Here is a 13152-nt window from a genome sequence, read left to right on the forward strand (position 1 = left end):
TGATCCATACGAGCCACGCATGTAGTACCAATTACAAAAAATGGGAGGGGAATTCGAACCTGTAATTAGAGATAGATATGGGTTGGGCTAATACGCGGACCGGGCCAATACAGTTTGGACCCGACCCGTTGTCCACTACATGAATCGTGGGCCTGCCACGACGGCCCACACCGGCACGAGCCAGCGGATCGAATGCCCCTTTTCTTTATTTTTTAGCCTAAAACTGACAAAATTCCCAAAAAAAAAAAAACAGCATAAAACACGGATCAGGCCTGCGGGAGGCACGAACCCAACTCGCGGGCCTGGGCTGGGCCATGGATAACATCTGAAAATTTCAAGCTCGACCCGGCATTTCTCCAAGCCCGACCTGACCCATGCCCAAGTCTACTTGTAACCTATCGTTCACAGCACCTCAATATTAACCACTAGGCCAATACATCCTTGGTACGGGATATGTGTATTTGTTATTTTATCTTCTTGTTCTAGTTAGTAGAACTCTTGACAAGCTCGAAGATAATTGAGGATTTTGGATTTGGGTTGAAATATGATCCTTAGATTTCATGAAGTTGGAGAGATAGTTGTATCTAACTTTGTTTCAAAAGGAAGACGTTTGTACTTTATACATTACGTGGTAGACAAAATGTCTATAAGTACGTAAGGTGCAAATTTTAAAGAGTAAATGGCAATTAATCCACTTTAAAGGGTACTAGGTATTAACTTAGCGAGGTAATAAACCATATTATTTATTTATTTATTACTTCAGCTAGTTTTTGATCTCATGCAATGTACGATAAGTTGAATCAGTGAGAAAGAAACCAAAGGTGAATTTGATTACAAAACCGAAACTTACGGTAGATGAAATAATAGAGATTGAACAAAATTATAAAGGTGATAGTAGCATTTAAAAAGCATTAGGGATTCTTCTCTTCTCCTTAATTTTATGAACTTATCAAACTTTATCCGAACTTATCAAACTTTATCCGAACTTATCTTATTTTGTGAGGGTATTAGACTTTATTTTTGCTAAATTGAATTTATTAAAACTTATTACTTATTAGACTTTATATAAAGTCATCTAAACTTATTTTAATTTACTTTTTAGTTAAGAATTGGAAATATGGTGAACAACATAGCCCTGAGTTTTTTAAGTGGGTGGATGACAGAGTATAAAGAAGGGAAGAGGGGTTCGAACCAAGACATATTTGGTTAGCGAATTATTATTATATGATGGCGATCATAATGCCATATAAGCAAACATGTTAATAAGGGGAAAAAAAAACGACGCAAGTAATAAAAACGTGTTAATACAATATGGTTGGCCCACATCAATCACATCACAATTTTGGCATGAAGATGGTCGGCTGCCGGCGACCACCCTACACCACCGACGGCCATTTACATCTGACAATGCCCACAACCTTTGACTAATGTGTAATGTCTAATAGTAGTATATAGTTGCACGATCATATGTATTTTCTACATAATGGTCTTGTGGACCTCATTTCTTTTTTCGTGGAACGTAGTATTTCTTTAGGGGCCCAGTGTGAACTTTGGTTGGTTCATGTTTCAGCTAGGAACTTTGACCCACACATAAAAAATTTATGAGCATATATGATGTAAATGGTATAGGAAAAAATAAATAATACTTCTTTCGTTTCGTTGTAAATGTAATAAATGAATATTTTATATCTTACAAATAATACCTCTATATTGTATTTAAAATGAAATGGAGGAAGTAGGATAGATATCAAACACCAAACAGTTAACAACTTTGTTAAATGATGAATGAGCCTTTATAATCAAAACATATTTGAACATGTTTTAAAAAAGGTTATGTTATATATACCGATATACGTTACTTAAGTGGAAATTAGTTGTAAATTTTTGCATTAATTTATGTAATAAATGATTAGTTGATTCTTGTTTTTTTTTTCCATTTTAAACTTCTTATATGCAGCTTTTAGGATTGCATTTAGCTTTTCCATTTTAAAAAATAATCATATTGTATGTATTTATATGAGATAAATGTGGGAGGAACATGAAATAGCCTTTTGAAGTACAAGAGAAATTATGGAAATAGTTTACGTATGTACATAAATAGCTTTTGAATGTAAAATTTAACTTTTAAACGTTTTACAAAAAAGTTTATGGGTGTACAAATATAGATTTTAAATCTTCAAAAATATATATGGGATGTACTATTTATCTTTTTCAATTATGATAAGCTTAGGAGTGGCAACTATATTTTTTCATATTGTTGTTTGTTGGCATTTCATTTATGCCATTTAGCCGGACTCAATTGTAAATGGGAATGAACCAAACTCAAATCTTTTGTCTTACCATTTGTTTTGTTTCTTTTAGTTGATTATATTATCTTTTCAAAAAAGAAACAACATAAGTAATAATTTTTTGAGATGGTATTGTGTCAGACCGTCCGACCATAATCTTTGGTCAGACGACTTTCAGTTGATTTCAATTTTTTTTCAGTTGGTTTAAAAAAAAAATCAGTTGGTTTTAATTTTTTTCAGTTGGTTTCAATTTTTTTTCAGTTGGTTTCAATTTTTGTTCAGTTGGTTTTAAAAAAAATGCAGTTGGATGTAAGTTACCTCTAAATGAAAGTAACTTACGTCTAAATGAAAGTAACTTACCTTCAAATGAAAGTAACTTACCTCCAAATGAAAGTAACTTACCTTCAAATGAAAGTAACTTACCTCCAAATGAAAGTAAGTTACCTCCACATGAAAGCAACTTTCAGTTACTTATATTATCACCAAACACACCAGACACACCAAACAACCAAACAATCATTGCTTACTTACATAATATATCCCAACAACACTATCTTTAAGGATAAAGTTGTCAACTTTATGTTGCAACGTTACCCAAGTTGCATCATGGACTTGACTGTAAAAAATGAAACTGTTTTTCATCTTACGGTGAAGCATAAGCAATTGGGTGTGTTGTTGGTGTTGCTTGAACAACTTAAATTGGCTTGCCAATGTCAAGGGAAAATGGCCTTGAAAGATGCAACTTGTTCTTCTTTTGATGAGTGTATGGTTTTTGTATCAGAGGAGAGAGGATCGGTGGTTTCGGAGTCGAAGAAGTTGTGGTGATTGTTGTTGTTGTTGTTGTTGCGGCGGTTGTTGTTGTAGAGTTTGGAGATGACGGTGAAGTAGAAGAGGAGGAGTAAGGCGGCACAATGAGAGCAGCCATTAAAGGAGAGATGTGAGAGGAAGAAGGAGAAGAATCATTGGAGTTGAAGAAGAGAGAAGGAGCGAGAAATTTTAGTATTGGGTTGGGCTCGTCCGACCATAACTTATGGTCAGACGGTCTGACCCAATACTTTCACTAATTTCTTTTAGTTGATTATAATATTATCACCTAGGTTTTTGTGCAAAAAGAAACGACGTAAGTAATAGAAAACGGAGGAAGTACTTCCCAACTCGAGTATTAATGAAGATTTTGTCAAATTTGAGTCGAATCAAGTCAAATCATCGATTTCAAGTTTATTTCGACTAGTTAACGTCTCTTACAATGATACGATCTAGATATCAATATGAAAGTCAATAACAAGATGAGGAAGTAATTAATCATCAATAGTATCCCCAATTCTCAATATACATATTCAAAGCCAATTCAAAAACAAACATGAACAACTTCATTCAGCTTTGTCACTTTCACAAAGCTACATTGATACGAATATGACATGGGAATATTCAATATTGATCATCAATACCATCCTACCATAAAAAGTCATCCATGCATCATCATTCATCAAATCCAATTTAACTGATTCTACATATATGATATGGTTCACCACTAATCCTAAGATAATGATACAATTAGCTTAACTTATTACTAACATGATTAAAATACAATTACTGTCACTTCTAAGCATAATACCACTTCCTTCTTAAACTGAAAAAACGGTCACATATCTCCATCATTAAGCACTCAAACATTCATCAGATTAAATTAGTGGCATACGTTCATTAGTTCGTCTAATCTTAATTAACTTTGACGCTAATTAAGTCATGCCACTAATTCATGTTTAACCTTTTAGAGTTTGTCTTGTAAGATACTGCCTACTTTCAAATTAAAATTAGGTAACGCTAACCCAATACTAAAAAGAGAAATAGCCCGATAGTGACTAGGATAATTTCTTTCGGTGACTAGTTTAATCCATTTTGAGAATAAATCTACTTTTATATTAAAATTAGACCGTCTCTTTTAATAATTTATGAAACTTTTAACTGTTTAACAAATGTGAAAGTGGGGCTATGATGTCACATTTCATTATCCATGCAATCTAAACCGTCCAAATGTTGGAGTGTCTAAATTCCTTGCTAAAATTCTCCCGTAAAGTAGGATATTATAAGACGTAATTAAATTCAATAATCTCACTTTAATTGTTGCATGATATCTGCATGGTGATTTGCTTAATTGGGTTATTGACACGTGGTAAATTAGGTAGTCTAAAATTGTGTCTTTTTTTAAAATTTTCTTTCCTAACAAATCTAATATACGTAGCTTACAAGTAGGTGCATTATTTTGAGTGCTGATTAGTTAATCACGCACTAATCTTAGCTCATTTTAGATTGGATAAGGATTCTTTCATTTATATTGGTTTTAAGGGAAAAAATTATTAGTTATATATGCTTCTAATATTAATTATTGTTTAGTTAATTAACACCTTAAGAGAGCTTCTTGATATGGAGTATTCTTCAATTAATTAGCCAATGGTATAGCAACTCGTATAAAAAGGTCAAGTATCCTTCTATCTTCCTTACACGTTATCTGAATTCCAATTTCCACATTACACAATCTCATATGAGTTTGAACAGTAGGTGATAACTTATTAGTGTTGACATCACCTCCGATCCCAGAGATCACGGGATTGAGTCTCGTCCTATACAGGAAGGGATCTCCCAATTTCTCCTACTTAGCTTGTATGAAACTTCATCTTACCTTATAAAAAAATCTCATATAAGTTTTGTAAAAAATCATGCATTCCCCACCCCTCCCCTAAAAAAAAGCATCCCCATGTTTCTTTTTGGCAATGTGCGTCCTTGTGTTGTGTTGTAACTAATTAAAATGGTCATGTACGAGTTAAGTCGAAACAAGTCTAAAATTAAAAATAAATTATATTTAATGGAGTTATTTCGAACATGATGTTTTAAAGAGCTTAACCACACAATTCAAGCACTAAACGAGTTAAGATAAAGACATATCATAACATTGTCGGATAAAGAGATTATTTGATTACAAATAAATTAACATTTGACCAATTTTGAAGGATTGACCGTTCAAATTATTTAATATCTTAATGATGATTGGAGAACAAAGAATTGTATGAGTCGTGACCCAAAAAATTCCGTAAAAGCTAGTGGAGGCGCCTTTATGGATCAGAATTATGGTGAGAAAGGATCAAACATGTTGAGATGCAGTTATGCCCAAAACTCACTAAAATCACTACTAGCTACCAAAATGAATATGTTAGCGCTACGATAAATTGTCTCAATGAACTCATCAGTTATTTTTATACAATCATGTATCAATCAACTGTTAAGTAGTTATACCACACTTTTATACAAATAGTTAAAACTACCATGTACCAAACTAATTGATGCAATAAGTTATCAGTTATTCACTAATTCAATTATAATAACCATTCACTGATCACCAAACATATTAACCTATTTCAAAGCTAACTCAAAGTTAAAGCAAATAAAAAAGAGTTATATGAGCTGAAAATTTCATGTACGGGTTTTGAAATAGAGTTTCTTTAATAGAAGTTTGTTGTTCAACTAAATTAAATAGCCAAACAATTGAATACTACACTCAAGACATAGTCATTATATATGTACCAACGATGTCTCAACCTAATAGTTAAAATTGAGGTGTTGTGAACGATAAATCACAGGTTCAAATTCCCCCTCCGTTTCTTTATATTGCCTTCGTGAGTCGTGACTCATGTATATATATGTACCAACGATGTCTCGACCTAATAGTTAAAATTGAGGTGTTGTGAACGGTAAATTACAAGTTCGGATTCTCTTTCGTTTCTTTATACTGCCTTCGTGAGTCGTGACTCATATCAATAAAAAACATACTAGTCATTATATTATTCATATATGTAGGTAGATCATCAATTTTAACCGAACAAAAATTGAAAGCTGTCAAATAAGTAGTAATGGAAAACAGCTTCAACCATTAAAGGCGGGAACATAGATTTTAATTTTTAACCGTAGCAAAAAATTGAATACACACATAAAATGCAACTAAAAAAAATGTGGAAAACAGCTTACTGATATTTACTTCTATGTTGGATTATTCATTATTGGTCCAAGCCCAACAACTTTCTGCGCGTAAATTAGGAAATATGCTGACGTGGACTTGATTAATACTCCCTCTGTCCCATAATATAGTGCTTGTTTCTTTTTTACACGGTCTCCAAGACGTAACTTTGACCTTTAATATCTTCAATTCCGTATTAATAAAAAATATAAAAAGTTGATATTATGAAACTACACATTGAGACGAACGAATCTAACAAGATCCCACATGAATATGTTTTTTTATATATACAAATGAGAATATTTGGTCAAGATTTTAAAATTTGACCCACCAAAAATGAAGTAAGCACTATATTATGGGACGGAGGGAGTAATAATATTCCCTAAACAAGGATTTAGTAACTACGTAGAAACCTCCTTTTTTTATTAATGAATTGACTAAAATACCCTTCCGTATTTTGTGTACGTGGCACGCAAGTAGCGGCGGTACGAAGCTGAATCGTGTGATTTGTGGAGGACAGCTCAGTCAATTTAACGATATCCAAGTATTATAAACTTACTTTAATAAGTTTTTATAGTCTAGAAAATTGTAAAGTAATAACGTTAGTTCTACTTTTATTTACTTTTGACATGGTGTGTTTATAAAAAAATTACTGTATGAAAGTTTCATAGACTTTAAGTATAGGTTTTTTTAGGGGAGACTTTAAGTATAGGTTAATCCTATATTCTTTTGATCCGTATGAATCATGAAGATAGTACATAATAGTAGTATAAAGAAGAAGAGGAGGAATTTGAATTCGAACCTGTAACATATCATTAACGAAATTTCAATCTTAATCACTAAGTTAAGACCTCCTTAGTAATATAGGTTAATCCTCTATAATTATATTTTAATTTATAGATTAGAGAATGATTGTTAAGAAAAAATGGTTTCTAGAAAGGTGTTGAAGTATCTATATTCTATAATAATTTGTGAGATTGGATTTTATTTCTTTCGATTAATAATGTATGTTAGGCATATATCTAATATGTTTTTTCATTTCCTCTAAAAAAATATGTTTTTTTTCATCCAATATCATAAGAGGCTCACATAGTTTTTGCCCTTGAACACAATTGAGGTATATCGACAGTAATATGATGATATGTAACTATACAGACATTTCGATTATTACGAAAAATGGATAGAGCGGTTTCACCGGAAATATTTACAAGCAAATTTTTCTTAGCAATAATACAAAATGGACCATCATATAAAAAATAGACTCGACAATTAAGTTTATATACTAACTTAGAAATTCGTTTCTCTCCTTAAAACAATTTAGATATTTGAAATTCCAGTTTCAACATCATCAATAATTCCAATTTTACCCATCTTCTAATATAATCAACTTCTTATTACATCGGAACAACCCCAATTTTAATATTCTTAAACATATTATTGACCCAAAAAGGCTTATTAATGAACAAAATAAAACAACTATTTAAATTATCTTCAGAAGGTTGCTCGTTAAAATTATTTTAAAATTATCAAAATCGAATTATATCACTATCTCATATTTTCTTTTCACATTTCCATAATTTTTGATAGGTTGACAACCCTATTTTGGAATTTACTTATCCTCCTTTATAATCACAACAATTTTGAAATTTGAAAATTCTTCCCATTACATCTACATATTTATACCATTATTCTTCTTATTATTATCTTCCATTGCAAAAAATTGTTTACTGTACATACCAAACCCCAACACTCTCTGCCTTGTCTCACACCCAAAAAAAAAAAAGCAAAGCAAAGAGAGAGGAGAGAGATTACCAATTTTTGTGATTTTGTTGTAAAACTTCCTCCATTTTTATATTTTTTCACAAATTTGTCAAATGTTTTTTAGTTGGGTTTTCTGTCTCTTCTATGTTTTCTGCTAATTCCATTTGACCAAAAAGACATAGATTACATACATACATATATACAGAAACCCAGAAAAAAAGCGAGAAAAAGATAGAAAGAATTAGAAGAACAAAAAGAAACAAAAAAGAAGAAGAAGAAGAAAAATGAGTTGTTTTTTTGGGGGTTGTGGAAATCCTAACAAGAAGAAACGATCAGAGAAACTTATGCATAATTCTAAACAAATTATTGATACTAATTATAAAAATAGAGCTGAAGATCGAACATCTTCTACTTCAGGTAAATTATTCATCTTTTTTTTTTGCTTGAATTAATTTGATTTCTTCTGTTTTTTTTTTTTTCTGGGTTTGATTTTCTTGGGTTGCATTGATTAATTAATGTTTAATTTAAGTTTGTTTTGCTAAATTTATTGCGAATTTTCATGATCCAATGTGAACCCACCTTTTCTTTTTGTCTGAATTGATGTTAATTGTAGTTCAATTAACTTAATAGGTTTGAATTTTGGGAAAGTTTTTATCTTTGATTATAAGGGATTTGATGTTTCATGGTATCTTAAATTGTTCATTCATGGGTTTTTACCAATTAATCGAAATTTTTAACATATGGGTTGTTTATCTTTCATGTTTGATTTTTTAGTTTGTATTTTTTTTACTTTTACTGTGAATTTTTGAGTTAAATATTCTGATGTTGATTTCTTGTACTTCACCATGCATGCTTCAGTTGTTCATGATGATTGTCATAACCATACGTAGTCTCTCAGTCATGTCATATCCATGTTCTTATAGTCTTGTACGTCTGTTATTGCTATTTGACTTTTTACCCCTCAATCTATCACTCTTCTTACTGAGTTAAGCTTTGATTTTTTGAAAATCTTATAAATAATCATTTGTTTATATAATTGGTTCGTGTGGGAAATAAAAATGACATACTGTATGTAAGTATGTATGTATGTATGTGATTGAGGACTCCATGCATGTTATATAGTTTAAGGATTTGTTATATAGTTTATACTGTTTCATATCATTATGTCCTATTACTGAGTTTTAGTTCTTATATATGGTCTTATTGAAGAATCAGCTGCTAAGCAACAATTGGACTCCAAAAGAAATGTAAATGTAAATGAGGAGACTAGGGAAGTGGTTTCATCTTCAGATGCTGGTGAACCGGGTGTGATAATTGTTAGTGTGGATGGAGAGACAAGTAGCTCGAAGGCGCGGACATTTACATACCAAGAGCTTGTGGATGCAACCGATAACTTTCGATCAGATTGCTTTCTGGGAGAGGGTGGCTTTGGTAAAGTTTATAAAGGGCAATTGACGGACACTAGTGAGGTTGCTTTGCTATTCTTGATATTTGGTTTATGTTTAATGTCAAGTTTTGTTTCTTAATTGTAAATTTTAAGATTTTAAGGAAGTTTGTAAGAGTGATATTTTGCCTTTTCTGATGCAGGTGGTTGCAATCAAGAGACTTGATCGTAATGGATTACAGGGCATCAGGGAATTTGTTGTGGAAGTATTGACACTTAGTCTAGCAGATCACCCTAATCTTGTAAAATTAATTGGGTATTGCGCCGAGGGTGATCAGAGGCTTTTGGTGTATGAGTACATGCCGCTAGGATCTTTGGAAAGCCATCTACATGGTATATAAATGTCTTAGTTTGTTTTGCTAATGGTACATGTGATTGTTGATGTGTTTAATGCAGACCCTAATAAATTGATTGTGTTTGACATAATAATGAATTTCACAGGCATCCCATCCAATAAGAAGGCTCTTGATTGGAATGTAAGGATGAAGATAGCTGCTGGGGCAGCTCGGGGATTAGAATACTTGCACGATAAGATGAAGCCGCCTGTAATATACCGTGATTTGAAATGCTCAAACATCTTGCTTGGCGAGGGCTATCACCCTAAACTGTCAGATTTTGGATTGGCCAAAGTGGGTCCAAGTGGTGATAAGACCCATGTATCCACTCGGGTTATGGGTACATACGGTTATTGTGCACCAGATTATGCAATGACGGGTCAGCTGACTTTTAAATCAGATATATACAGCTTTGGTGTTTTTCTACTGGAGATTATCACAGGAAAAAAGGCAATTATTGAATTGGAAGGTGGTAGAGAACAGAATCTGGTTGCATGGGTAAGATCCCTGTTATATCTCTCTATATGGTTTTTGATGTTCTTTCTGTTAGAGTTATGACGTAGGTTTGGTATTTATCAATTCTTGGAAGGGATACTATTGCCTTCGTTGGGAAAATTAGTTACATTTGATTTGGCTTAATGCAGACTTTTCATGTAGAATTAGTCTTTAATGGTTGAAATACCATAAGCTTTCTCGGTGTAAAGTTTCATATCTTAAAGCCGAGTATATTGTTAGATTTTAGATCTTTCAATCCAACGTGTCGTCTAAAATTTGGAAATGAGAGCTAGAAGTTCCATGTCCCATAGAGGCAATAGAGCTTGGTGTCCTGTGGCTTTAGAAGTCAAGTGAAGAGGGTTTGTTCAGATCCTTTAAACCCATGTATTATTGCACATGATTCTTTTCCACCTCAGGCTCTTGTACTTGTTTTTTCCTTTTTTTTTTTTTTTTTTTTTTTTTTTTTTTTTTTGGAGGAAAAGGCTCTTGTAGTTTTTTTTATTATTGTTTTTACATCTGTTGTTTGAGTTCAGTTTCCTGCATTCATATTCCATAAAATGCAGGCCGATTTCTTTTGGCTTCTGGAAGCACTTCGATGAATTGCCTTGAAAATGTTATATATGTATGGGATCTATTTTTTGAGGAATGCAGCTTTTTCGGCATGTTTGGTTCTTGGAATATCATTGCGTTGTAATTTTATTCTTACTTGGTGGAACTGATCCTAGCTGGTGATTATTGGAGTCCTCTTAGAAGGCTAAAAGCTTCCATATGCTCGTTCTGTTTGAAATTCTAACATTGAGGAATGACACTATATTAAGTAAACTTGTGTGATGAGGAGGATAGAAAGAAGTGGAATCATTTACCCATGAAGAGATAGAGATAAACCGAGAAACTCCTAATTTATAATTGTGATATGCTAATATATATCGTTGTGGCACTTTGGGAAATATTTGGGAAGTACGAAGGTAAGCTCTTCTATGATTTTCCGAAAATACCCCATATTCTCCTTGCAGAATCACGCATTCATCCATCACTTGCTCCTAGATTGCACAAAATGCCATTGTGATGTTAAATTATTTACATATCAAAAGGAAACCCTTAAGAGAAGCCACTTACCAAAAAGAAAAGTGTTATTTACATATCTCAATAGTATAGATGTCTCTACTTCTGCAGACTGGCAAATGTGGCTTGAATTTGCTGTTAGTTGGTTAACACGTTGTTTAATGGTTGCAGGCGAGACCTTTGTTCAAAGACAGGAGGAAATTTTGTCAAATGGCTGACCCGACACTTCAAGGTCAATATCCCACGAGAGGATTGTATCAAGCTCTTGCCATTGCTGCAATGTGTGTTCAAGAGCAACCTACTATGAGGCCTCTTGTAGCTGATGTGGTCACTGCTCTAAATTACCTTGCATCTCAGATCTATGATCCTCAGGCTCCCAACCATCGAAAAACACCGTCTTCCTCTAATACAGAAAAAGATTCCAGTAACCACAGTAAGAAGCCTGAAGCTGAAGACGACAGCCAAAGTGAGAATGATTCAGAAGGCTAGAAGATGGAAATCAAATATATCCAGTATAGTTCTTACATATAAGAAAAGAGAGAAGTTTTCTTTTTTGATATTGTTCATACGAGTGGGCGCTCTGTTATCGAATTTTGTAACTTGCAGATAACAGGTGCAACTTCAACCATATTGACTGGGAAGGACAGGAGTCTCTCGACCTCGCCCTCTCTGATGTGTACATGTGAATGTGATCTGTGGATTTTTTTGTATGTAAGATGCCTATATTTGTAGGTAGTGATCATCTTAGAGCGAAATATTATCATTGTCAATAATAATAAAAATAGTACTAATAACTGACGATGGTAGTCCTTCGTGTCGCCTCTCTTATTCTTTGACGCGGAAAATCTGAGATTACTGATTGAAGTTGATATTAAGTGTCCCATATTGTAACCCCTCCCCTCCTGATTTCGGCATATTAAGTTAACGACGAATGTAAGTGACTTGACAATGTAAGTCTCGTGGAGTCGTGGTCGATCAGACGCGTTATGACTGGAGATAAGTTAGAGCCCTATAGAGGGCTGTGAGCCACTGAGCCTGTGAGGCCGTTTCGGATTCAAGAGATGGATATAAGTTGGTGCAGTATAGAGGCCTGTATGTTTTTTTGCAATGTAATTGAAAGTGCCCTAGAGTTTGCTAGTTTGTTGCATTTTCTGATTCAACGTCAAGTGTTGTACTTGGAAGTTGTAATTGATTGAAAATTGAGGATAGAGGTATCAGATTTGGCCTATAACTTTCTTATTTTGTATGGTGGTTACCACTGAACTACTGAGATGAGAGAAACTAAGAGAGAAAGGATCGTGAGAGGCAAAAGACTTTGTAACAAAAAAATATTTTTAATTATTTTTTTAACTTAGAAAAAAGAAACTAAAATTTCAAAATTTAGTAAAGTACTTGTTATTAGGTTCGGGCTATCACATGTTGCTCATTATTAAATCGTTGTATGAAACTTAAAATTTTATGTAGAAAGACAATCTAAAATATCAATGTAAAATACTTCACCCAATGTATAGATCTAAACGTTTCAAAATCGGTTAATATCGTAATATTTCAATCATAATTGAAATTCAATAACTCAACATTTTTTATCCTTGAAATTAAATCCAATGACTCACAATGACTTGGTTTGAATTAAATATAACCTTCATCTTCATCTTGAAATTCAATGACTCAATGACTTGGTTTTGAATTAAATCCTAATTTGGTATGGATTTGTACTAAATAATAAAAAAAAAAAAACGAACTTTCATCTCTAATTAT

General features: G+C 32.9%; 1 protein-coding gene across 2 annotated transcripts; it reads left to right on the top strand.

Moving 5' to 3' along the window:
• Window positions 1-7967: 7967 nt before the first annotated feature.
• LOC104900251 (probable serine/threonine-protein kinase PBL7) lies at window positions 7968-12273 on the top strand. 2 transcript variants are annotated; one of them, XM_010687634.4, is made up of 5 exons: window positions 7968-8475; window positions 9274-9527; window positions 9646-9835; window positions 9944-10335; window positions 11566-12273. In XM_010687634.4, exons 1-5 carry the CDS (start codon window positions 8343-8345, stop codon window positions 11881-11883), a joined length of 1287 nt encoding a protein of 428 aa, XP_010685936.2. In that variant the 5' UTR covers window positions 7968-8342; the 3' UTR covers window positions 11884-12273. The 2 variants fall into 2 exon arrangements, with proteins under 2 accessions (XP_010685936.2, XP_010685935.2); XM_010687633.4 differs by having other exon boundaries at window positions 7970-8475; window positions 9268-9527.
• The last annotated feature ends 879 nt before the right edge of the window (window positions 12274-13152 follow it).

Source organism: Beta vulgaris, chromosome 7, assembly GCF_026745355.1.
Source record: "Beta vulgaris subsp. vulgaris cultivar EL10 chromosome 7, EL10.2, whole genome shotgun sequence".
Taxonomy (NCBI): domain Eukaryota; kingdom Viridiplantae; phylum Streptophyta; class Magnoliopsida; order Caryophyllales; family Amaranthaceae; genus Beta; species Beta vulgaris.

What these genes read in the sequence shown, in the direction of transcription:
- LOC104900251 (XM_010687633.4), top strand. Translation starts at nt 8,343, where the DNA reads ATGAGTTGTTTTTTTGGGGGTTGTGGAAATCCTAACAAGAAGAAACGA. An exon ending in TCGAACATCTTCTACTTCAG is followed by an intron (nt 8,476 to 9,267) that starts GTAAATTATTCA and finishes GTCTTATTGAAG; the next exon opens with AATCAGCTGCTAAGCAACAA. An exon ending in TTTGGAAAGCCATCTACATG is followed by an intron (nt 9,836 to 9,943) that starts GTATATAAATGT and finishes TGAATTTCACAG; the next exon opens with GCATCCCATCCAATAAGAAG.